Source organism: Nycticebus coucang, chromosome 12 (genome assembly GCF_027406575.1).
Source record: "Nycticebus coucang isolate mNycCou1 chromosome 12, mNycCou1.pri, whole genome shotgun sequence".
In the NCBI taxonomy this organism is placed as follows: domain Eukaryota; kingdom Metazoa; phylum Chordata; class Mammalia; order Primates; family Lorisidae; genus Nycticebus; species Nycticebus coucang.
This window is the reverse complement of record NC_069791.1, coordinates 53,352,317-53,378,971: the sequence shown is the minus strand read 5'-3', so window position 1 is coordinate 53,378,971 and position 26,655 is coordinate 53,352,317. Positions and strand designations below refer to the sequence as shown.

Genomic DNA, 26,655 nt, shown 5'->3' with positions numbered 1-26,655 from the left:
CAAATCCTGCTTACCCTCAACATCCCATATTTTCAGTCACTTTCCCATTTTAGATCCTGAAGTCTATAACACTTCCCATTACCCCCATCCTTATATTATTGAGGCCCCATCTTTTACTTCAAAAAACACCTTAGTTGTATAATATTCCCCATCTTACCCTCCTGTGTACAAGTCTACATTCTGGGTTGCCTTATCCATTCGATCATGCCACAAGGTAGCCCTCCAAAATATACTATCTCAGGCTGGGCATGGTGGCTCATGCCTGTAATTCTAGCATTTTGAGAGTCTGAGGCAGGTGGATTGCCTGAGCTCACTGGTTCAAGACCAGCCTGAGCAAAAGCAAGACTCCTTCTCTAAAAATAGCCTGATGTTGTGGTGGGAGCCTGTAGTCCCAGCTACTTGGGAGGCTGAGGCAAGAGAATGGCTTGAGCCCAGGATTTTGAGGTTGCTGTGAGCCAAAGGTGACAAAGTGAGACTCTGTCTCAAAAAAAAAAATTAAATTGGCTCTGCGCCTGTAGCTCAGTGGCTAGGGTCCCAGCCACATACACCAGAGTTGGTGGGTTCAAACCCAGCCCTGGCCTGCCAAACAACGACACCTACAACCAAAAATAGCCGGGTGTTGTAGCGGGCGCCTGTAGTCCCAGCTGCTCGGGAGGCTGAGGCAAGAGAGTCGCGTTAGAGGTTGCTGTGAGCCATGTGACGCCACGGCACTCTACCCGAGGGCGGTACAGTTAGACTCTGTATCTACAAAAAAAAAAAAAATTAAAAATTAAAAAAAACATATACCATCAGCTTGGTGCCCACAGCACAGTGGTTACGGCACCAGCCACAAACACCAAGGCTGGCAGTTCAAATCCCTCCTGGGGCAGTTCAAACCTGGGCCCAGGGCCAGCTAAACAACAATGACAACTGCAACAACAAAAAATAGCTGGGTGTTGTGGCAGGCACCTGTAGTCCCAGCTACTTGGGAGACTGAGGCAAGAGAATCACTTAAACCCAAGAGTTTGAGGTTGCTGTGAACTGTGACACCACAGCACTCTACTGAGGAAACAAACTGAGACTCTGTCTTAAAAAATACACACACACACACACACACAATCTCTTCTTCACTTAACTTCCCCATCCTCCAGCACCCTGGGACCCTACCCTAGAAAGTTTCAAAAGCCAGATCTTAGAATCCTTTGGCCCTCAGAGAACCTGAGCCCATACACCTGTCACTTTCCCCTTTTCCTGACCCCCAGAGATTCGGGATCTGAGGGTAAACCAATGTCTCAGCACCACTACCTTGCTGCCCCTGACCTCTGGGCCAGATACAATGTCCTCTTCTTCTCTCATGTGCCTTTTTCAAGGAAGTTCAAGACCTATGAAAGTGAGACCCATTGAAAAAAACAAGAACTTCCTTGTAGGAAGGGCCCTTCCTGACTGGAAGTGAGTGGAATGGACCTCATACCATCTCTGCATTGCCCTTCTCATCTCTTTCTTTTTTTTTTTTTTTTTGGTTTTTGGCCGGGGCTGGGTTTGAACCCGCCACCTCTGGCATATGGGACCGGCGCCCTACCCCTTGAGCCACAGGGGCCGCCCCCCTTCTCATCTCATTTGCCTGGAGAAAGGGCCTGGCCAGATGACTCTCGCCTTCTCTAGGATCCAGGGACTAGAGAGCTGGCATGGAGAAATGAATTCAGGAGAGGCAAAAGCTTCCGAAAATTACAATCCCTCCGTTCCCAGAGTAGAGCACCAGGGATGCAAACAAGTCTTTCCACCAGCTCCCGCCTGACTTTGTAGAACCACTAGCATTCCACATTTAACTTTCTTCTCATCTTAGGACTGGCGTTTTCATATCAAAGACCTCAGGTCTTGCCAAAAGCTCCCACTGTCACCTTTAAAGTTCATGTTTTCTTTTTCCAATATTCACTCTGACTCCCTGGACCACCCTCTTGCTGCATTCATTGTGCCGGCCATTTCCACCATTCTGCAAGGGTTCCACAGTCTCCATGTTAAATTCTCTTACCATTGGGCGGCGCCTGTGGCTCAGTCGGTGGGGCGCCGGCCCCATATACCAAGGGTGACAGGTTCAAACCCAGCCCCGGCCAAACTGCAACCAAAAAATAGCTGGGTGTTGTGGCAGGCGCCTGTAGTCCCAGCTACTCAGGAGGCTGAGGCAAGAGAATCGCTTAAGCCCAGGAGTTGGAGGTTGCTGTGAGCTGTGTGAGGCCATGGCACTCTACCGAGGGCCATAAAGTGAAACTCTGTCTCTACAAAAACAAACAAACAAACAAACAAAATTCTCTTACCATCAGGCGGGGCCTGTGGCTCAAAGGAGTAGGGCGCCAGCCTCATATACGGGAGGTGGAGGATTCAAACCCAGCCCCAGCCAAAAAAAACTGCAAAAAAAAAAAAATTCTCTTACCATCAAGATTAGACCCCATCCATTTATCCAAACCCTCTGCAATGCTTCTTCTAAGTACTAAAAATGAAATTTGTGCTCTACAATAAGGGGAAGTGGAGGCAGCTCTTTGAAGATACCATAATGTAGGGGTACCTCCTTTCAAGGAAGTTTCTCCTTCCTATGTAGGGCTGCCTATTGTGCCCCCTCCTATCCCTATAGGGGATCCAGCCTGTCTCTGGGTCTCCAATTCCTATCTGTAGTATCTCCATCTGGCCCATACCCTTCTTCTCACACATATACTACATTACTATGGTGATTCGTTAATATAAACACAGCCAACTCTTGCCTATGATTAAATACACTGGTACCCTTTGTCTACCACGCTCCCTCTGTCCCTATATCTGCGGGTTTTACTCACTTATTCCCCTGCTTCTCTTACTCCCCACCTCACCCTGGTATCACCATGAGGTTAAAATCCCTTCCTTTCTTCCTCAGTTCCAGGGAGGGCTAGAATATGTATTTTGTGCGTTGCTTTTGTGGTCTTTAAGCTTCTATGCTTTCCTCTCCCTACTCTAGCCCCATGCTACCCTCCCAGATAAATTATAAATAAGCCACTAGCATGATTGGCCCACAGAGACTAAGGGTGGGATAACCTCCCAATTAATGCACCCATGAGGGCAGCCTCTCTAACCAGTTACTTTAGTGTTCTGTTTTCATCCCATGGTACAGAAGAACCTAGAATAACATTCAGAGTGGGTTGTCCATGGAGTTTTCAGCATATGCTCTATAATTCTTCTCCTCACCCCTTTTGTTCTGTGAGAACTCAAGAAACTGCTCATAAGTCCAAGGGGCCACAGTATTCTCCTGCTGTGTCAGAGAAGGGGATTTTGGAAGACAACAGAGGGAAGATGAACCACAAGACACTGCACTAGGATGGCTAAACAGGATACAGATGATGTGGGGCCTGGAGGGTGACTTGTCAGGTGTTTGTCCTTCAGGAGCTAACCCAGTCTCTGTTCTTTGGGTGTGACTGCATGGTGGCAAAGTTCCCCGTGTATCCCCACCCCCACCATCTGAGTTATGGTCCCAAGACTCAACTCAGGAAGGCAAAGATGGAGGGGAGGACTCCGATACTGTGGTCACCCAGGAGCATTGCTCTCTTTGGTGTGCCACGCAACCAAAACCTAGAAGCTCTCATTTCCCGCATAGCACTAAAGGCCCTGGACTCAGCAACTATGTAGCTCACAAGCTGTGAAAAGGACCCAGGTGTCCAGAGTTTAGATGTGGCTCACTGGAGCCTGCCCCAGGGGCCTTTCAAACAGCTGTCACCAAAGAAACCTCTCCAGCCAGTTACTCCTGCCAGGCCTCAGGTCGGACTCCAGGGCTTACCCCACCCTCCCCAGCTCCTTCCCTCCCTCTTCCTTCCTTTCCTTCCCTCACCCGCCCCCTCAGCTTCACCTACCCAGGACAGCCCCACCCAGCCATGCAGGGCACATCCCATAATAATCCTCCGAGCCCCAACCCCCCCCAAAAGAGAGGCGGCCATCCCATAATAGCCACCCACAAGAGACATTCCGCGGTGACCGCCCCCTCCCTGCAGAGCTGCTGGGAGCAGCCATCCCATAATAGCTGGCCGCCTGTTTTACGGGTTACGGCTGTGGAGGGAGCTGGAGAGGAAATGGAGGGGAGGGGGAGGGGAAGAGGATCCAGGGCCCCCACTTTGTGGAAGTAGGTGCGAAGGGGAAGGAAAGTGGCATAGAGGCTGGGGAGCAAAAGGACTTAATGCAGGTGGGAATTGTGACCCACTGGCCACCACTACCCTCCTTTGGGGCTTTCTCCCCCTTCACCAGGGGCTATCTTTTCCCCTCAGAGGTGGCTGCCAGTTAAGGGAGACGCCTAGGATGGGTTGAGGTGCCCAAAGAGTGTAAAGTGTGTGTGCGCGCGCGCGCGCGCGCGCGCAGAGGGATGGATTTCAGGTGTTCCCTCTGGGCCCTTTGAGAGAGAAGACTGACCTCAGAATAGTGAGAGTAAGGGGTAAGGGGTGGGGGTGTCGAAGAACTCAGGCCCTCCCCATTCTGCACCACCATCCCATAATAATACCCCTAGCCCCACTCCCCCTCCCACACACGACATCCCATAATATCTTCTGGAGAAGCAGTCCCCGCAGTAGGTACAAAGAGCTATCCCATAATATGCTCCCCTACCCCCCCACACCCCCAACTTGGCCCCCCCCAGTCACATGCAGCCGGTGCCATCCCCCGCTGCTCCCCCCTCTGGCCACCGAAGGCCTTGCCAGCCCATAATACTCTTGCCTCTGGTCGCAGGAGGCCTCCAGCCCATAATACTCCCTTCCACCACCACCCCCCCTTCCCGCCCCGCACCCCTTTCCTCCCGCCTCCAGTTGGAGCTGGGCCTCACCAGCCCATAATATTCCCCAGTCTCCCAAGGCTGTTCCAGCCCATAATACTCTCCCTGTCTCCTAAGGCCTCTCCATCCCATAATACTGCCAGACGCCTGACCTGTGGGCCAAACCCCAGCCCGTTCCACACATCTAGGCTGTGTCAGCGCCGCCGGTCTCCCTCCCTATCCCTCCTCCCTCACCGGTTGGCGCTTTCTCTCCCAGGCTCCCTCCCACCCTCCTGCCCTGGGCCCCTCTCCCAGCCCCACCCCGTGCCTGCCTGGGCCCTCACTTCCCCTCCAGCCTCCTCCCTTGCCCTTTCTCCATAGCTTGGTTCTTCATCCAGTCTCCCCCTTTCATGCATTTTTCCATCTACTCCTTAATCTATGGGATGGACATCAGCCTGGTGGGCAGATAGTGCCCCCAGAGGGCAAGGGGCCTGTCACTGCCCCTGAAGACTGCTTGACCTAGCACCATGGAAATGTGCCCAGTCTGCCTTGTTCATCAGCTCCCCTGGCCCATGGTCTGATTGCTGGCAGAGCTCTGTCAGGGTGAAGATTCACCTGCAGCCTTTAAGGTCTTCCAGAAACACACCATTGCAAGCCGAGTTTACCAATAGCATCTCCTCCCAAGTTCTTACTGGAAAGCTCCCATGTAGGAAGTTCTAAAGTACTTTTCAAGAGTGTTCTGGTTGACACCCAGGAAAGCCTGGTAAGTGGCACTATGAGCCACATTTCACAGAGGAGAAAACAGAGGCTTGGGACAGATGAAGAAATATGCTCAAGCCATGTTGCCAAGAAATGAATAGGCTGCAGTTAGTACCCAGGTTTGATTCCAAAGTTCTGGGAGCTTTTGGTATTCCTCAACCCCCTGTAAGAAACTTCACTTTCCTGTCTTTCAGTGGTCCTTTGCAAGGGGAGGGTGGTAAGAATCACCCTGGCCCAGGGCCTCCTGAAAGGATGGAGAAAGAAGCCCCAGTTGTGAAATTAATCTCCCCTGCTCAACTGGCAACTTTATGGGGACTTCCTTCAAGATGGTTCAAGACCAAGAAGAAAGCAGCTCTGCCTTCCTTTGGGATCCCTTCCCTCTGCCTTGGTTCTTCTAATTTTGTGTTAAGATCAGTGGTTATTACTCTTCCCCCAATTGCTCTCCCATGTAGACGGTCCATCTCCCAGAGGAGACAGACTTTGAGGAATGGACAACCAAGGGATGGTGCCCTCTCAGTTTAGCTGGTGGACAAGTAGGAGTCTAGGCCATCCTGCCTGTATGCCACCAACAAGCTGCTCCTTCTTAAGTCCTTAAGGGAGTTTTAAGGCACTGTGCACTTGGAACCTTGAGTGTACCCAGTTCTTAGCCTCCTGTAGCAGCCCTGTGTCCAACACACAGGGGCCTGGCCAAGTATAGAAGGAGGTGCCTATGGATTAGAAGCATGGAGGAAGAACTGGAAAGAGTGGGGTGGAGAGGATACAGCAGATTCTAGGTAAAACAGGCAGATGAGAGAAGCAGCTTACATGGGAAGGGAAGGACCAGTTGGGAAACCAGGGGTGATATGTAACAAGAAAAGAAGTACCTGGGAGGGAAGATAGAGTAGGATATACAGCAAAGAGTAGGAATTTGGGAGGCACTTCCTGGTTGTGTGATCTCAAAACCTCAGTTTGTACAGGGTGTTTCATCTGTAAAATGGGGATAAACATCATTCCTAACTCAGAGGGTTATAATAACTAAATAAGATAATGCATGTTAAGCACTAAATTGAAATCTTGACATACAGAAGAGTATTTTTAAAACCTGCTAGCACTCTTTCCTTCCATCTAAGATTTCTTCCTCCTCCTCGTTGGACCTTCCTAGATGTTAAATGCAGTAGCTCCAGGGCACACAGTGACAGCTCTGGACACCCAGCCTCCTTCATACTGCTCACTCAGTGATTGAGAAATCCTGTGAAAATGGCAGTGGCTACAGGTTTTCCTAAGCTTCCACAGCCTATGACTTGTCAGGTTCTATTCTTCCTCTACCTGTGACATCTCCTTAAGCGATTCTTGCCTCTATTCACATGACAGAAACCCTTTGGGTATAGAAGTGTGGGGAAACAGTCCCCCGGAGCTTTGACACGGAGATTTCACACTAGAGACAATCCATTTCCATGTACTTCTTCCACAGGCCATGTCACACTTTTTCTGAACTGTTGCAATGGCTCCCTGGCCACCGTTTTTTTTTTTAGACAAGAGTCTTACTATGTCACGCTCAGTAGAGTGCTGTAGCATCACAGCTCACAGCAACCTCAAACTCTTAGGCTTAAGCAATTATCTTGCCTCAGCCTCCCAAGTAGCTGGGACTACAGGTGCCCGCCACAATGCCTTGTTATCTTTATTGTTGTTGTCATTATTGTTTAACAGGTCCAGGCCAGGTTGGAACCCCCTAGTCCTGGTGCATGTGGCTGGCACCCTAACCACTGAGTTATGGGTGCCGAGCCTGGTCACCCTTTTTCTCCCCTCTTCATTTCCCTGCAGTTTATCCTACACAGTATGTCAGTGTGACCATGATCTCTCTCATGAACCTTCAGGGGCTTCCCATTGCCCAACAAATTAACTGTGAACACCTCACCCTACATTTTTGCATTTTCTATCTCACATTATAGTTATTGTGTACTTGTTCTATAGTCTTAGATAGATAGTAAACTACTTCAGACTGTTCATTCACTCAACAAATATTTATTGAGCACTTCTTCCATGCTGGGAATTGATCCAGTTGCTGGGGATACATCAGAGAACCAAACAAAATTTCCTGCCCCCGTGGAGTTTGTGTTCTACCTATGGAGATGGGGGGAGAAAGGCAATAAACTATAAAAAATAGAATAAATAAATAAGTAAATTACATGGTATGTTAGAAAAATGAAACATGCTTGAGTTTTAATTTCCTTGGAATTCACTTATGTACCTGCATATAAAAGTACTCAAATTTGTCTTGGTGCCTGTAGCTCAAGCAGCTAAAGGGCCAGCCACATACGCCAGAGCTGGCGGGTTCGAATCCAGCCCAGGCCTGCTAAACAACAATGACAACTACAACCAAAAAATAGCCAGACATTGTAGCGGGTGCCTATAGTCCCAGCTGCTTGGGAGGCTGAGGCAACAGAATTGTTTAAGCCCAAGAGTCTGAGGTTGCTGTGAGCTGTGACTTCACAGCACTCTACCTGGGGAGACAGCTTAAGACTGTCTCAAAACAACAACAACAAAACAAAACAAAACAAAACTTGCGTTCAATTCACTTTGGATAGGACAAAGTACTGAGATTTTGGACTATGAGGCTTGATGCCGCTGGTGCAGTCAGGACAGGAGGGCACAGGTCTTGAACCCTGAGGATGAAGTAAGATGGAGCAGGTACTAACCACCAGGCCTTTTCCAGAGCAGCTGGAAAAAAGTGCCAGCACAGGGCGCCAATCTCCACCCAGGTGGAGAAAGGCCCGGACTTCGTAGCTATCCCTGAGAAATCTGGGTCAGTTCTCTGATTTGGCCACCAGGGGTCATTTTACCCTTGTAAATCACCATCTGCAGCGCTCACGTGCAGGCATACACAAAAGGCTTCCTCAGAACTAAAACACGTGGGAAGACCTTAACACTCAATCTCATTCATTCTCTCTCTCTTTCTCTCGCCCCCCCCTCAGAAAAATCATACAGTATGGAAAAACATAGGGAGAGAAATGCTACAGGACTCACACATAGCAATAACTCCCTCATTAACATCAGAGTTTGAAGTTTTCATAATGCCAAAAAATTAGCCAGGTGTGGTGGCCTGTACTTATAGTCCCAGTTACTTGGGAGGCGAAGGCAAGTGGATAACTTGAGCCCAGAAGTTTGAGGTTGCTGTGAGCTATGGTCACATCACTGCCCTCCTCATGCCTGACAATGAGTAAGACTCTGTCTCCAACAAAACAGAGGGAAAGGGAATAGCAGATGGGCCCATTTCCCTTGCCTCCAGCTTGCTAATAATGAACAGCCCACCCAAGTCTTCCCTTCTCACTCTTACTTCTTTCTGACCCTCCTCCTCTGGATGTGGCACAGTTCCCTTTTCCCTTCCCAAAGAGTTCTGCCCCTCTGCAAGTGTTTGTGTGACTCTCCCCACCAAGGTTGCTCTGGTATACCCAGGCTTATGTTCCATTTTGTGTACTGTTCCTACCCACCCCCAGAAAACCCCACGCTGTGAGGACTACCAGTAGCAATTCATTTGTTGAACAAAGGCCCCACCCTAGTAATTAAAAAAAAAAAAGGTTACAATGCCCTGGGAAGAACTTAGATATGAACTCTAATAATGTAGTACAAGTATGGTTCTGAAAGTGTGATACACGGATCAACTCTTTGAGGAAGTCTATGAGGTCAAAACTATTTTCATAATACCACTAAGACGTTATTCGCCTTTTTCTTTTTTTTTTTGTAAACAGAGTCTTACTTTGTCACCCTCGGTAGAGTGCTATGGCATCATAGCTCACAGCAACCTCAAACTGCTGAGCTCAAGCGATTCTCTTGCCTCAACCTGCCAAGTAGCTCGGACTACAGGCACCAGCCACAATGCCCAGGTATTTTTAAGATGAGGTCTCCTTTGGCTCAGGCTGGTCTCAAACCTGTGAGCTCAGGCAATCCACCGGCCTCAGCCTCCCTCAGCCACCACACCCGGCTCTTATTTGCCCTTTTCACTCTCATTCTCTCACAAGTATACTATGGACTTTTCCAGAACTTTTATGAAGCATGGCATTATGGTTCCCATAGCCAATAGGATGTGTGCTTGAATATTTCCATTTTAAAAATGTATTAACTTGGGTGGCACCTGTGGCTCAGTGAGTAGGGCACTGGCCCCATATACTGAGGGTGGTGGGTTCAAACCCAGCCCCAGCTGAACTGCAACAAAAAAATAGCCGGGCGTTGTGGTGGGCTCCTGTAGTCCCAGCTGCTCGGGAGGCTGAGGCAGGAGAATTGCAGAAGCCCAAGAGCTGGAGGTTGCTATGAGTCCTGTGATGTCATGGCACTCTACCGAGGGCGGTAAAGTGAGACTCTTGTCTCTACAAAAAAAAAAAATGTGTTAACTTTAGGTTGGATGAGGTGGCTCAAGCCTGTAATCCTAGCACTCTGGGAGGCCAAGGTGGGAGGATTACTTGAGCTCAAGAGTTTGAGACCAGCCTGAGGAAGAGTGAGACCTTGTGTCTACTGAAAATAGAGAAACTAGCCGGGCACTGTGGTGGGTGCCTGTAGTCAGGAGGCTGAGGCAAGAGTTTGAGGTTGCTGTAAGCTATGACACCAAGGCACTCTACCCAGGGCGACAGAGTGAGACTCTATCTCAAAAAAAAAAAAAAAAAAGTAGGGCGGCGCCTGTGGCTCAGTGAGTAGGGCGCTGGCCCCATATGCCAAGGGTGGCGGGTTCAAACCCAGCCACGGCCAAACTGCAACAACAAAAAAAAATAGCCGGGCGTTGTGGCGGGCGCCTGTAGTCGCAGCTGCTCGGGAGGCTGAGGCAAGAGAGTCGCATAAGCCCAAGAATTAGAGGTTGCTGTGAGCCGTGTGACGCCACGACACTCTACCGAGGACGGTACAGTGAGACTCTATCTCTACAAAAAAAAAAGTATAACTTTAATTTCTAGTATGGTAAGTATCAAAAGAACAAAGCATAAGCAAACACTCTTTGGAATCCTCAATTTCTAAGAGTATTAAAGGGATTTGAGACCAAAAAGTTTTGAGATAGGCTGGGTGCTGTGGCTCATGCTAATCATCCTAGCACTCTGGGTGACTGAGGTGGGCAGATTGCCTGAGCTCACAGGTTGGAGACCAGCCTGAGCCAGAGTGAGATCTCATGTCTAAAAATACCTGGGCATTGGCTTGACACCTGTAGCTCAGTAGTTAGGGTGCCGGCCACATACACTAGGGCTGGCCTGCTTAACAACAGTGACAACTACAACAAAAAAGTAGCCAGGTGTTGTGGCAGGTCCATATAGTCCCAGCTACTTGGGAGGCTGAGGCAAGAGGATCGCTTGACTCCAAGAGCTTGAGGTTGCTGTGAGTTATGATGTCACGGCACTCTACCATGGCGACAAAGTGAGACTGTGTCTCAAAAAAAAAAAGTTTTGAGAGCCAGTGTTTCAGTGCAAATAATTTTTTCCTCACTCTGGATCAAATGAGCAGACAATAAGAGAGTTAGAAGGGGAACATTAAGGACCTAGAATGGAGGAGACCCTGAAAGCGGAATGTGATGTAAGAAGGGATGACCTAGGAGCGGTGCCTGTGTCTCCAAGGGGTGGGGCACCAGCCCCACATGCCAGAGGTGGTGGGTTCAAACCCAGTCCCGGCCAAAAACTCCAAAAAAAAAAAAAAAAAAAAGAAGGGATGACCTAGAAAGAACAAGTTCTGGGATTTGAGGGGGGAAAAAACCCTAACGCACAGTTTCGTCTTGCCTCAACTACTCCATGTTGGTGTCAAGCCTAAATTGCTACAAGTCACTAAACAAGAAGACTTGTTCTGTCCACATCAAACTCTTGCATTAAACCTAAATGGTGAGCAGGGGAAGCCCAGGTGGAAGAGCAAGGGGCTTCTGTCTTTAGCACAGACATAAGTCAGCAGATAAAAGAGCTTCTCAGTAGCTTGGTTCACCATGCATGCATGGCCTGAGGCTGTTCGGGTCTCAGACCCTTGTGGCAGGTCTACATCTAGGAAACTCATTTTCTGTTCCATCTACCAGCTTTTAACTGCATTTCATGCCCACTCCCCACAGAGGCAGACTCACTGCATCACTTCCTACTAACTGCAAAAGGGGTCATCTATGTGCTCACTATCACCCATTAAAGAAGCCATTCCTGGCAGCCCTCTTCCTTCTCTATGCCATGGCTTCCACACTTCTTTCTCTGCTGCATTCGTGAGCTGGAGTTCCCACCCTGAGGTCCAAGTGCCTAGAACACCTCCTTTGTGCGCACATGCCCCAAGACTGAAAGAGTGACAGGCACTGGGTGGGGAGGTAGAGAACAGGCAACGGCTGTGGCACAGCATGGTTTCAGAGGGCCGAATCTTGGAGGCACTGAGTGGAGGGCGTTTCGGAGCTGGAGGACTGGAGCAGCCCTTGACTGGCAACATCCGACATAGTGGCGTGGATAGTCTCAACAGGTCGTTGGGTGAGCACGTGCGCCCCCCGCGCCCTGTTGGTCACCAAGCTCCTGGCCTGGACCGTGCCCAGGCCTCGCAGGGTATTGCGGAAACCCTCAGCGCTGAAGTAGTACACCAGCGGATCTAGCACGCAGTTGGCGCCGGCCAGCAGCACCATCACCATAAGCACCCCGCGCACCCGATCGCGGGCCGCGTGGCTAGCCACCACCAGTTTGCCCCGTAGCAGCCCGTAGACCGCCAGCGTGGCGTTGTAGGGCACAAAGCACAGCAGGAAGATGACGAGGCTGGCCAGCAGGAGGCGCACGGTCTTCCGCTGCCTCTGGCTCCGCGTGGCGTCTGGCCGCGCGAGCGTCCAGAAGACCCGGCTGGACGAGTAGACCACGGCCACCAGGGGTAGCAGGAAGCCCAGCGTCTCGGCCAGCAGCACGAGTGGTAGCAGTCTGCCCTTCCACAGCTGGTCGCTGAAGCTCTCAAAGCACAGGCGCACCTCGCGGCCATTGTAGCTGCAGAGTGAGGGCCTGTGCACGAAAGCGAAGGGCACGGCGAACATCAAGATAAGCGCCCACACGCCGAGGCAGAGCAGCCGCGCCACTCGGGGATGCCGCAGGTGGCGCAGCCGCAGCGGGTGCACGATGGCGGCGTAGCGGTCCATGTTGATGAGCATCAGGAAGATGCAGCTGCCGTACATGTTCATCTGGAAGATGGCACCTGCCGTCTGACACAAGAGGTCCGGGAAGGGCCAATAGTGCAGTGCGTAGTAGGAGACGCGTACGGGCAGCGACAGGGTGAAGAGAAGGTCGCTAGCCGCCAGGTTGCACATGTACACACTCACCACCGAGTGCACGCGCAGTGCGCGCAGGAAGACCCAGAGCGCCAGCGCGTTGAGGGGAAGTCCCGCAGTCAGCACCAGGCTGTAGACCACCATGTGCAGCTGATGGGTGAACCGGTAGTCGGGACACTGGAGAACCGAGCTATTGGTAGACGAGATGTTGACTGAGGAGTTGGCCAACATTGTGCCAAACTCTGAGGGGGTGCTGCTAGGCTGAAGACATTTTAGGGCACATCAGGGTCAGGGCATGATTGTCACTTCCGGGTAGAGGCCTTGCGGGTGTACAGAGACGGTTCCAAAGCAAGTAGATGCTGGGCATGGGAATGTGGCCACAGGGACAGATGGCTGCCAAGGGTTGAATGCCTTTGGTCACAGCTTCATCAGCAATGGAGACCTGGAATAGGGAGGCAGGCCAAAAGTTAATGTTAGGCAAGGATGAGGCTGCAGACACAGATGTTTAGCCAGTTAAAATGATTGTTCTTCTGAATCTTTTCTGAGTCTCAAGTCTTTTTTCCAATGGGCCTGAATAGCTTCGGATACCTGGACTAGATAGCACAGGGTTAAATGCCCAAGCTCCAAAGTCAGGGATTCCAGACTGCTTAGGTTTAAATCTGGCTTTTCCAACTTGCCTAGCTGTGTGACCTCAGAAAAGTTAATCTCTCATTAACTTTTACCTGGCCAGGGGTGACATGCAAAACAAGAGGAGTTTAATGGCAGTCTTTACTTCATGAGGTTGTTTAGAGATTAAATAAGATGATGTATGTAAAATGCTGCATAGGTTGCTGTTATTACCTTATAAGATCCCTTCATACCTCCTTTCCTTCCATGTGTACTTAGCCCATAGGTGGTTCTAGGTATGTTCACATCAGTGAACAAAACAAAAAGGCCCCTGTAGTCCCAGGTGCAGGTGGAGGATTGCTTGAGCACAGGAGTTCTAGGTTGTAGTGTGCTATGCCAGTGGTGTGTTCACGCTAAGTTGGCATCAATATGGTGACCTCCCAGGAGAAGGGGGCCATCACATTACCTAAGGAGGAGTGAACAGGAGTGAACCAAACTCCTGTGCTGAGCAGTAGTGAGATCTTACCACTTCACTCCATGGCAACATAGCAAGAACCTGGGTTTTAAAAAAATTAAAGATAAAAAATAAAAAGGCTTGATCAGGGGCACGGTGGGTCACATCTATAATCCTAGCACTCTGGGATGCCAAGGCGGGTGGATTGCTTGAACTCAGGAGTTTGAGACTGGCCTGAGCAACAGCAAGACCCCATCTCTACTAAAACAGAAAAACTAGCCGGGTGTTATGGCAGGCACTTGTAGTCCCAACTACTCTGAAGGCTGAGGCAAGAGGATCACTTGAGCCTAGAAATTTGAGGGTGCTATGAACTAGGACACAATGGTCCTCTACCCAGGGGGATGTGGTGAGACTCAAAAAAAGAAATTTTAAAAAGTCTTTTCCACCATCTACTTTACATTCCAAGGGGAGAGACAGATAATAAAGAAACGCAATAGGTAGTATGTCAGGTGGCAAGAAGTACTTGAGAGCACCTCCCCTGCACCAGGTGCTAGGCTGGCTTCCCATTATCTAAAGAATAAAGTTCAAACTCTTCTGAGTTCAGTATGAAATCCCAGGCTCACTCACCACATGCTCCCATGTGGGCTGGATTTATGGTCAGAGCCACATGGGTTTAGCTTAATGATTTTACCTAGTTAGCCCTCAGTTTCTTCATCCGTAAAATGAGAATAAAAATGGAGGCCTCATAGGGTGCTGGCACACCAGCTGTGCCCAGGGCCACCTCAGAGCAAACTTGGCCGCCCAGTTTTGTCAGGCACGGAGAGGGAGTGAGATTTTCCTGGTGCTCCCCAAGTCAGTTCCTGAAGGAGCTTCTCATATGAGGGTCTATGGTAGAAGGGAGATGGTGGTTTAGTAGTACGGGCTCAAAGAAGACGTAAGGCCAGAGAGAGTGGAGGTGAGGAAAGGAAGTACCCCAGGTGCTGCCAGAGAGTAGACCACAGCAGCTTCAGTTCTTGGGCAAAAGTTGATCAAAGAATGTGACCAAGAGGAAAAGGAGCCAGAGATGGGATATTGTCTGAGGCCCTTCCTCAACCACATAAAGCTACAGAAGTAAACACAGACATTATTTTTTTTGTATAGGCTAAAATGTATCTTTTTTTTTTTTGACTGGGGCTGGGTTTGAAACCACCACCTCTGGTATATGGGGCCGGCACCCTACTCCTTTGAGCCACAGGCGCCACCCTCTTTCTTTTTTTTGAGACAGAGTCTTACTTAGTCGCCCTCTGTAGAGCGCGTGGAGTCATAGCTCACAGCAACCTCAAACTCTTGGGCTTAAGCAAGCCTCTCACCTCAGCCTTCTGAGCAGCTGAGACTACAGGCACCTGCCACAATAGCCCGCTATTTTTAGCGATGGGGCCTCGCTCTTGCTCAGGCTGGTCTCAAACTCCTGAGCTCAAGCATCCACCTGCCTCAGTCCCCCAGAGTGCTAGGGTTACATGACTGAGCCACTGCTCCCAGCCCAAATGTATCATTTTTAAGTGTACAATTTGGTGTTATTAAGTACATTGACAGTGTTGCAAAACTATTACCACTATCTATTTACAGAAATAGAACATTTTCATCATCCTGAACAACTCTGTCCCCATTAAGTAATGCTGCCCACCCCACCTCCACTTCCACCTCTAGCCCCTGGTAACCTCTATTCTACTTTCTGTCCTATGAATTTGCCATTCCAGATGCCTCATATAAATGAAAGTATATGATATTTGTCCTTCTCATGTCTGGTTTATTTCACTTAGTATAATATTTCTTTTATTTTATTATTATTTTTTTTTTTGTAGAGACAGAGTCTCACTTTATGGCCCTCGGTAGAGTGCTATGGCATCACAGCTCACAGCAACCTCCAACTCCTGGGCTTAAGCGATTCTCTTGCCTCAGCCTCCTGAGTAGCTGGGACTACAGGTGCCCACCACAACGCCCGGCTATTTTTTGGTTGCAGTTCAGCCGGAGCTGGGTTTGAACCCGCCACCCTCGGTATATGGGGCTGGCGCCTTACCAACTGAGCCACAGGCGCTGCCCCCTTAGTATAATATTTCTAAGGCTCATCAATGTTGTAGTATGTAACAGAATTTCTTTTTTTATGGCTGAATAATATATTCAATTGTATATATACATCACATTTTGCTTATCTTTTCATCTGTCAATGGACAACTTGGGTTGTTTCCACCTTTTGGTTATTGTGAATAATAATGCTACTGTGGGTCAGGTGTGGTAGCTCACATCTGTAATCCTTGCACTTTGGGAGACTGAGGTTGGTGGATTGCTTGAGCTCACAAGTTTGAGACCAGCCTGAGCCACAGCGAGACCTCCGGCTCTAAAAAAAATCCAGGCATTGTGGTGGGAGTCTGTAGTTCCAGTTAGTAGGTAGGCTGAGGCAAGAGAATCACTTGAGGTGGTGCCTGTAGCTCAAACAGCTAAGGGCACATACACCAGAGGTGGCAGGTTCAAATCCAGCCTGGGCCTGCCAAACAATGACAACTACAACCAAAAAATAGCCGAGCGTTGTGGTGGGTGCCTGTCGTTCCAGCTACTCGGGAGGCTGAGGCAAGAGAATCCCTTAAGCCCAGGAGTTTGAGGTTGCTGTGAACTATGGCACTCTCAAAAAAGTGAGACTCTATCTCAAAAAAGAAAGAAAGGAGTGCCCGTAGCTCAGTGGTTAGGGCACCAGCCACATGCTTCAGGGCTGGTGAGTTCAAACCCAGCCCGGGCCTGTTAAATAACAACAATAGGGTGGTGCCCGTGGCTTAAAAGAGTAGGGTGCCAGCCCCATATGCTGGAGGTGGTGGGTTCAAACCCAGCCCCAGCCAAAAAAACCCTGCAAAACAACAACAACAACAACGAAAAAGAAAACAGCCACGCGTTGTGGTGGGCATCTGTAGTTCCAGCTACTTGGGAGGCTGAGGCAAAAGAATCACTTGATCCCAAAGTTTGAGGTTGCTGTGAACTATGATGCCATAGCACCCAATAAAAAAAAAAAAAAAAAAAGGAATAAATAAATACTGGGCCCAATAGTTCATGCCTATAATCCTAGTATTTTGGGAGACTGAGGTAGGTGGATTGCCTGAGTTCAGGAGTTGGAGCCAGCCTGAGGAAGAGCAAGACACCATCTCTACTAAAAGTAGAAAAACTAGTTGGGTTTTGTGGCCGGTGCCTATAGTCCCAGCTACTCCAGAGGCTGAAGTAAGAGAATCGTTTGAGCCCAAGAGTTCGAGGTTGCTGTGAGCTGTGATGCTACATCACTCTACTGAGGGCAACAGAATGAGACTCTGTCTTGAAAAATTTAATGATAATGCTGCCCTGAACATGCAGATCTAGATGTCATCTCAGGGAGAAAAGTCGTTTGAGACCCTGAGCAATTATCTCAAGACACTGAGATGGGCCCATCTTTTCAAAGGGCACTTTTATTTGTTTGTTTTTTTTTTTGTAGAGACAGAGTCTCACTGTACCGCCCTCGGGTAGAGTGCTGTGGCATCACACAGCTCACAGCAACCTCCAGCTCTTGGGCTTACGCGATTCTCTTGCCTCAGCCTCCCGAGCAGCTGGGACTACAGGCGCCCGCCACAAGGCCCGGCTATTTTTCTGTTGCAGTTTGGCCGGAGCTGGGTCCAAACCCGCCACCCTTGGCATATGGGGCCGGCGCCCTATTCACTGAGCCACAGGCACCGCCCTCAAAGGGCACTTTTAAACTTGTTCATTGAACTAAGTCATAAACCTGATTCTGATTACAACAATTTTTCTTGTGGGTATTTGTTTGTTCTCCCTCCAGCCACCACCACCAGCAGTTTGAGACTTGTAAGAGGCATGGTAAAGCAATTAAAGGGAATAAAGAAATATTTCCTCTGTAAAAATACCAATTTTAACAACAAAAATAATACCAAACAATATTTAAGCATGCTGAAAAGCAAATAAAACCAGGCTTCGTTGCTCCAATCACACAAAATTTTTCACATACCTTATGTTTTCAGGACTCTACCTTTGCCCATGCTGTTTCTTCAACTTGGAATGTCCTTCCTCCCATTCTCCGAACAGCAAACCCAGTCATTTCTCAGGACTCTGTGAAATGTTCCCTGAGCCCTCTCCCTGCAAGGCAGATGTAGCACCCTCACTGAGCTTCCAACAGTGGCAGGTTTAGCAGAGCTGTTCTGGAGTGCAAGAAGTTGGCTGTTCTTGATTTGCCCCTCCCATTAGACTGTGGGCTCCTGAGGGAGGGACTATGGACTGTGGCTTATTCATCTTTGTATGAACACTTACCTCAGTAAGCGTTGAGTGAAGCAATGCTTACAGCTATCATTTACTGCTCAGTCACCATATCCCAGGACATTTTATATACATACTCCCTAATGCTTCCAACAGTCCTCTGAGGTAAGTGTTTATCTTCATTTTTACAGGAAAGGACACATGAGCTCAAGAGGTTGAAGTGAAGTCAGGATTTATATCTAACGCTGCCCAGCTCCAAAGTCCAAGCTGTACCATCTCCCTTCCCACAAAAGAGGATGTTTGGATATGTAGAAAGATGCTGGATAGAGCACCTGGTCATTTACAGGTGCCTATATGAAACCTGCTCCTAGATAAATTATTTTGCTTCTAATTGAAATACCTGTATTTATGGGATGGTGCCAGTGGCTCAGTGAGTAGGGCACCGGCCCCATATACTGAGGGTGGTGGGTTCAAACCCGGCCCGGGCCAAACTGAAACAAAAAATAGCCAGGCGTTGTGGCAGGCACTTGTGGTCCCAGCTACTTGGGAGGCTGAGGCTGAGAATCGCCCAAGAGCTGGAGGTTGCTGTGAGCTGTGATGCCACAGCACTCTACCGAGGGTGACAAAATGAGACTGTCTCTAAAAAAAAAAAAAAAGAAATACCTGTATTTATTTTATTTATTTATTTATTTATTTTTAATTTAATTTATTTATCTATTTTTTGAGACAAGAGTCTTACTCTATTGTCCTGGGTAGAGTGCTGTGGCATCATATATAGCTCATAGCAACCTCAAACACGTGGGCTCAAGTGATCCTCTTGGCTCAGCCTCCTGAGTAGCTGGGACTACAAGTGCTGCCACAACACCCAGCTAGTTTTTCTATTTTTAGTAGAGGTGGGGGTCTTGTTCTTGCTCAGTCTGGTCTCAAACTCCTGAGATCAAGTGATCCATCTGATTTGGCCTCCTACAGTGCTAGGATTATAATCTTGAGTCACCATGCCCAGTCTTGTATTTACTTTTAAGTAACCCACTTTCTTCTTTCCCCCACTTTGAACACTGGTAATACAAACTCAATCTTTCTTTCCCATGTAAACACAAATATGCCTCCTGGCAGTTTCCCCTGAAATATATACTTAAGCACTTAGTTTGCTGCTTTGGACCGCTCAGTTATTTTGTGTGTATTCATTTCATTTCCCCAAATGGTAAGGTCCCGGGGTGGGGGCAATACCCTACAGAAACTCTTCAGTCTTTGCCTGACAGGAAACCCACACACCCCCATGTTAGCCTACCCTGGAATCCTGTGATAACCTCTTGTATCAATCCAGTTAAGTAATCTAACTATGTCTCTCTCTTTCTCCTGACTCTCACATCTAACTCTGCTGGCCTGGCTGGAATGCAGTGGCAATGATCGTAGTTCATTGCAACTTCAAACTCCTGTGTTCAAGTGATCCTCCTGCCTCAGCTTCCTGAGTAGCTGGGGTAGCAATACAGGCATGGACCCCCGCATATGGCTAATTTTTAAATTTTTTTTTTTTTTTTTGGTTTTTGGCCAGGGCTGGGTTTGAACTTGCCACCTCTGGCATATGGGACCGGCGCCCTACTCCTTGAGCCACAGGCGCCGCCCTAATTTTTAAATTTTTTGTATAGATGGGTTCTCACTATGTTGCCCAGGCTTGCCTTGAACTCCTAGCATCAAGTGATCCTCCCATCTCAGCCTTTCAAAGTGCTAGGATTATAGGCATGAGTCACCACGCACCACCTCTTAACCATTTCTTATCATAGTTCTATCTTGTTCACGTGTATAACTTGTTTGTAAACGGCCATGTCCCTTAAATGGCCTGTTTGGAAACAGCTCTGCTAAGATATCACTGACAGTTAATACTATAATTACAATAACACTTTATTGTTCTTAACTATTACTTGAAGAACCAGTAACTCCTTACAATTAGGAAGCGCATACTAGATACCGAATGAATAGATGATTTTCCACCAATGCCAAGTCTATCAGTTGAACAGGCCAAAATGTGTTAATAGAACTGCTATTTAAAGTAAAGTTAGGAATCCTTTAGTAAAGGAAATGGCAATGCTCTCATTATTCTAATGGGGAGAAGTCCTTGGGACTCTTCATTTGTCAAAAATCCACCTCTTTCTTTTTTTTTTTTTTTTTTTTTCGTTTTTGGCCAAGGCTAGGTTTGAACCTGCCACCTCCAGCATATGGGACCGGCACCCTACTCCTTGAGCCACAGGTGCCACCCAATCCACCTCTTTCTAATAATGTCTAATAACATCACAGGTTATCAGAATGGCTCACGCTAGGCACTGAGAGCTGCTAGGCTCCTTCCCTGTCCCTACCCCATTTTCATGCCTCCCCAAGCCCTCTGGCTCCCATCAATGAAGCTGAATGGCACAGTGCCACGCCATGTGCCAGATGACAAAGATGAGGGTGGGGGTAGGGTGGGGACTGCCAAAAAAGAGGTAAACAGGAAATAGAAAGAGGGATCTAGGTGTGGGGGAGGGGCAACCCAGACCCTCCCCTCCAATCCTGCCTTGAAAAAGTGGTTAGGGCTTGGCACCTGTAGCTCAGTGGTTAGGACGCCAGCCACATACACTGGGGCTGGTGGGTTTGAACCCGGCCCAGGCCAGCTAAAACAACAACACTTTTAAACAAAATAGCCAGGCCTTGTGGCGGGCGCCTGTAGTCCCAACTACTTGGGCAGCTGAGACAAGGGAATCACTTAAGCCCAAGAGTTTGAGGTTGCTATGAGCTGTGATGCCACAGCACTCTACCCAGGGTAACATAATGAGACTCTGTCTCAAAAAAAAAAAGTGGTCAGGTTGTAAGGAGAAATTCAGAAATCAAAGAAATAGCAGCTGTCCCCCCAAAGAAGAGACACTAGGAAGAAGGGACATGGAGGCCCACATTTGTTCAGTTATATCAACACACAATGGGCCAAGCGTGGTGGCTCATGCCTATAATCTTATCACTCTGGGAGGCTGAGGCAGGTGGATTGCCTGAGCTCATAGGTTCCAGGATAGGCTAACATGGTGGGGGTGTGAACCAGAGCGAGACATCATCTCTAAAATAGTCAGGCATTGTGGCAGGCGCCTGTAGTCCCAGCTACTTGGGAAGCTGAGGCAAGAGAATTGCTTAAGCCCAGCAGTTTGAGGTTACTGTGAACTATGATGCCCCAGCACTCTACGGAAGGCGACAAAGTGAGACTCTGTCTCAAAAAAAAAAAAAAACACACACACACAATGATGTGGCCACATAGGCACACCACCACACAGGTGCGCATGTGCAAGGACACACCGAAGTATGTACATGCTTAGAGATGTGCATACAAGAGCCCTAGGATCCAAATCAGTGTAGATACATAAGTATGTGCACAGACAACTGGGCCAGAGGAGGAAGAGAAGACACAGCCCCGGCGTTAGGTACAACACAGACATACAGAATCAGGCAGCTTCACAAGCATGTACCCATGTAGGTGTGTGCAAACAGAGCTCAACTCCAAGCCTCTGAGGGACAAAGAAATCACCAAACACATGGAGGGAGGCTCCTTCCATATCATCCACCCCAACGTCACTCACACAGCAGAGTGGGCCACCACCTTCCTGCTCCCTGTGTCTCTGTCCTCCAGCTTCCCATGTGTACATCTGGGGCCAGGATCCTTTCCTCTCAGCGCCTCTGGGACCTGTGTCATTGCCCTCTGAGCCTGGGCTGGGCACTGCTCTTTGCTAAGATAAGCTGGAGGGGCAGGGCTATTCTCTGCCACAGACAGGAAGTAAAAATCAGAGTGTATAAGTTGGCAGGAAGCTAGACCATGATCATTCGCATACTTCTGTCTGCTCTCTCTGTGCTCCTCCTACCTTGCCCCCACACACGTACCACACACCTCACCTCACTCTTGCTTTGCCTCCTCTTTTAAAGAACTCACATCCTCTTATGTTCTCTGAGCCTGACTCCCTAGGGTCAGAAGTTTGACAAGACTCGCAGATTTCCGACCTTCCTTGCCCCTGAAGATCAGCCCCACCCTCATTTCACATTCTCGTGACCTGTCACTGTCTCAGCCCTGACAGGGGATATACCCCTTTGGTGGGTGCTCGAACCCTAGCTAAATTAGCTAAGCCCACTTCCTCTCCTTCTGGGTTCAGGCAACATTGAGGGCAACCCTTTCCCCATGCACATGTTTAATCAGAGAGACTTGCCAAAATCCATATATTCAGGCTTCCTCAAAATCCTAACTGTGCTGAGCCTCCAGCAGAAGACTAACTCCGTCTCAAGGTTTCATGCAAAGCTTTATCCCAGAGTTGCTTTGGGGGTACACATGAATCCTGCTCATGAGCTTATCCTAAGTCTGAGAAGGGTCCCTAGTTCACAAGGTGTTGTGTCTGGTCTTATCTTCCCTCTCCCCTGCTACAGGCTTGCCTGCTTTTCCAGCCAAAATTTCTGCTCCAGCCTCTCCGCCACCCTTCCCCACCTGAGCCTCTCTCTTCCCACATTTACAACATTGTCCTCAGCTGTCTTCTCCCTCCTGGGTACTCTGACCTCATTGCCCCTGACATTTTTCCAGGAAAAGGCAGAACATAAAGGTGGCCTACAGCTCAATAGCTAGTTTTCCAGATGTAAGCATGACGACTTGCCACCTGCACCATCTCCCTCCACCCTGCTTTCAAGAGCTGGAAAAAATAGGAAATAATGGCCCAACAAAGAGAGATCACTGACACAGGCCCAGTCTCCCACCCCTACTGACCTATGCCCTTAGGTAAGTCTGTGAGTCTGATTCTTGCCTTTAGCCCTGGCAGATCCTGCCCCCTCAGGAAAATCTCCTGGTTGGCTGGGTGGCTGCAGTGGCTCACACCTGTAATTCTAGCACTTTGGAAGGCCAAGAGGTTGAGACTAGCCTGGGCAACATAGCAAGACCCTATCTCTAAAAAACTTTTATTTGGCAGGCATGTTGGCACATACCTGTAGCCCTAGGTACTCAGGAGGCAGAGGCAGGAGGATCACTTGAACACAGGAGTTTGAAGTTGCTGTGAACTAGGCTGACAGCATGGCACCCTAACCTGGGTGATAGAGCAAGATCCTATCTTTGAAAAATAAAAATAATGGCTCAGTGCCTGTAGCTCAGTGGCTAGGGCACCAGCCACATATACCAGAGCTGGCAGGTTGGAATCTAGCCCAGGCCTGCCAAACAACAACTCCAGCCAAAAAATAGCCAGGCACTGTGGCAGGTGTCTGTAGTCCCAGCTACCTGGGAGGCTGAGGCAAGAGAATTGCTTAAGCCCAGGAGTTTGAGGTTGCTATGAGCTGTAACGCCACAGCACTCTACCAAGGGTGACATAGTGAGACTGTCTCAAAAAAAAAAAAAAAATAATAATGGCTTGGCACTCATAGTGCAGTGGTTACAGCACCAGCCACATACACTGAGGGTGGTGGGTTCGAACATGGCCCCGGGCCACCTAAACGACCGCAACAAAAAAATAGCTGGGCGTGTGGTAGCGCCTATAGTCTCAGCTACTTGGGAGGCTGAAACAAGAGAATCTCTTAAGCCCAAGAGTTTGGGGTTGCCATGAGTTGTGACATGATGGCACTCTACGGAGGGCAACATATTGAGACTTGGTCTCAAAAAAAAAAAAAAGAAAGAAAAGAAAAGAAAAAAGAAAAAGAAAAATAATGACAAAAAGTCTTCTGGAGACAGTTGGCCTTCTTGGTCTCACTTGAACTTAGTGTGCACTGGCTTCAGCCCTCACCTTTTCTGCTGTCTGCTCTGCCTGAGCTATTTTTAAACACCCCTGGACAAGAAAGGTCTGTGTGCTGGTGGGGTATGCACTGGGGGTGGCAGGGCAGTAAGAGCCAATGATGTCCAACAGATCCATAGAACTGGGTTCTCGTGCCACTGGGTGGCCAGAGGTGGTCCCCTAAATCTCTGTCTCCATCTCCCCTCAGGACTCACCCTCTGAGGAGGGGTACAGAAGACACAATCTGGCGGAGGTCCCCTTCTTGTCATGGAGGCCTCATAAACACAGGTAATAGGTAGGCAGCTACCCTCTTGGTGTGATGCAAAGGTGTCATAAACACCTGCTGGCCCCCAAGTACTTCCCCTACCTGTACCAAATATCAGAGATTCCATCCCTTCATGCCTTTCCCGAGCCACATTCTATCACAGCTCCAGGTCCAATTCCTTTATATAGATCTGTTTTTTGGGTTAAGGCAGTGCCTCCTGAAGATCCCGTAATGTACACCTTAGCTATCTGGGAAGGATGATAATGGGAGCACATCTGTGCCAGTGAACTATTAGCAAGATTAATCACATTAGCTCATGTTCATATGCAGTGGGCCTGGCCCTGGAGATGAGTGGGGGGAAGGGGTTAACTGGGAATGGGAAAAGGGTGGAAACAGTCCCCAAGGATCCTCCTTGGGAGGCCCAGGGCTCAAGGCAGTGGGGGCCTAGTGTGGGGTGGGGAGACACAGCCTCTGGAAGGTGTCCCAGAGGGGACTTTGAAGCTTCAGAGAGGGGCGTGCAGGGGTGTGTCAGGCATGTTATCTGCCTCCTCAGCTCTTTCTGAAAAGGTCTGCCCGAGGCAGTCTCTTTTTACTCTATTCAGAAAAGTTTTCCAGGGCCACAGCACCCCCAATTCCCCATCCCCACTCAACACCCCCCCCACCACAGTTTCCACAGGAGCAGCGCTGTCCCCTGTGCCCCCTGTACAACCAGTCCTGCTTAGACACCCCCATACCTGTGCTCCCTGCTGCTTTGCCTCTGCCCCAAGCCGGCTTCCTTCTGCGGCCTGCTCTGTCTGAGCTGGTAGGACCTGCTCCTGGGGCAGGTGGGGACACACCCACCTCAGCAGATCATAGCACATCCCTCCCTGCTCCTTGCACTCACCCAACCCCACACGGGCTAAGGACAGGGAGAAGAGGAAGCATTGCCCTAGGAGGCCTTCTTAGACTGGCCAGAGAAGAAACTCCAGCAGGTAAGGACTTAATCCAATCCTGACTCTTGCCGACTAATAGCTTCCCCACCCATCCCTCACACACTCACACAGTTTCCGGGAACTGTCATTGGCTACTGGCACACCTACATGCTGATGCCAGATGACTAACCCACTAGCCTCCTTCTTCCTCACCAATTGCCCCTGGGTATCTGTCTTCCACTCTTGGGTCTACACGTGGTTTATCCCATGTCACTCATGGCTTGTACCAGGCCCTGCCCACAGTCCCTTTGCATGCCAGCCTTGTGCCAGCCCCTCCCTCACAGCAGTTACCAGGCTGCACGGTTCCCCTTTGCTTATGTCTATCTCCCACAGGTCCCTTTGTCCCTGAATGCACCGGCTGAGCATGGGGCTAGGCATGTTGTTAAAGCTCAACCAACAAAAACAAGTCCAAGTTCTAGGGTGGTAGGTGAAAAAGGTCTTGTGGTGAAATGAGTTCAGGAAACAGTAGTTTAAATAAGTTTCTCTATTATAGAACTTTGTGAAGCCATTAAAATGCTGTAGAACCATAGGCCATGTGTTGATAAAGGAAGCTGGGTGAAGGGAACATGGAGGTGTGTTATACTATTCCATTTTTGTGTGTTTGAACTTTTTCATAATAATTTTTTTAACTGATGTTAATTACTCTGACTCCATAGGAGGAGGCGAGACTCTCCTGTGTCCCCAAAACACACTTTGGAAGATTTCAAGTTATCAAAAGTCAATGCTGGAGTCACCACCCCAACATGTGTTGTCAGGATGCAACCACTGCAACATTCAGATCCCCCAGAAAATGCCTGTAGTCAAATCAAGGTTTTATGAGCTCTAGTCTGTACTTTTTGGTTTCCTCCCTCCTGGTGAAGTGCAAGCTATTCCCTATTCCACAGGATTGGTCCTCCCAGACAAAATAAACTCTGGCCTCTATTCTATATATTCTATCCTACACTCACATCTGAGATTGCAGAGCCCAGGGCTTCAGAAATTAAGACACATATACCCTCATGGCCCACATCATCCAAGACCCAAGTCATATCCTTCTTCAGTCCACCTCTCTGAGTTTTAGGGTTTTTGGAGGCTGGAGTGCAGTGGCATAATCATAGCTTGTTGTAGCCTCAAACTCCTGGGCTCAAGTGATTCTCCCACCTCAGCCTCCTGAGTAGCTGGGACTATAGGTGTGCATCACCATGCTAATTTTTAAATTTTTTGTAGAGAGGGGGTCTTGCTATGTTGCCCAGGCTGGTCTTGAGTTCCTGGATTCAAGTGATCCTCCTGCCTCATCTTCCCGAGTAGCTGGGACTACTGATGCACACCAACATGCCTGGCCAATCTAAAAAATTTTTTGGTAGGGACAGGTCTCACTATGTTGCCTAAGCTGGTTTCAAACTCCTGGGCTCGGGGCGGCGCCTGTGGCTCAGTCGGTAAGGCGCCGGCCCCATATACCGAGGGTGGCGGGTTCAAACTCGGCCCTGGCTGAACCTCAACCAAAAAATAGCCAGGCGTTGTGGCGGGCGCCTGTAGTCCCAGCTACTCGGGAGGCTGAGGCAAGAGAATCGCTTAAGCCCAGGAGTTGGAGGTTGCTGTGAGCTGTATGAGGCCACGGCACTCTACCAAGGGCCATAAAGTGAAACTCTGTCTCTACCAAAAAAAAAAAAAAAACAAAAAAAAA

General features: G+C 49.0%; 1 protein-coding gene across 1 annotated transcript; it reads right to left on the bottom strand.

Moving 5' to 3' along the window:
- Positions 1–7,488: 7,488 nt before the first annotated feature.
- LPAR5 (lysophosphatidic acid receptor 5) lies at positions 7,489–18,379 on the bottom strand. The gene is made up of 2 exons (XM_053557681.1): positions 17,771–18,379; positions 7,489–13,140 (listed from the first exon to the last, which is right to left on the bottom strand). The coding sequence occupies exon 2, from the start codon at positions 12,927–12,929 to the stop codon at positions 11,808–11,810; it is 1,122 nt and encodes a 373-aa protein (XP_053413656.1). The 5' UTR covers positions 12,930–13,140; positions 17,771–18,379; the 3' UTR covers positions 7,489–11,807.
- Positions 18,380–26,655: the final 8,276 nt, after the last annotated feature.

Excerpts from the sequence above, each read along its gene's own strand:
- LPAR5 (XM_053557681.1), bottom strand. The coding sequence starts at position 12,929 with ATGTTGGCCAACTCCTCAGTCAACATCTCGTCTACCAATAGCTCGGTT.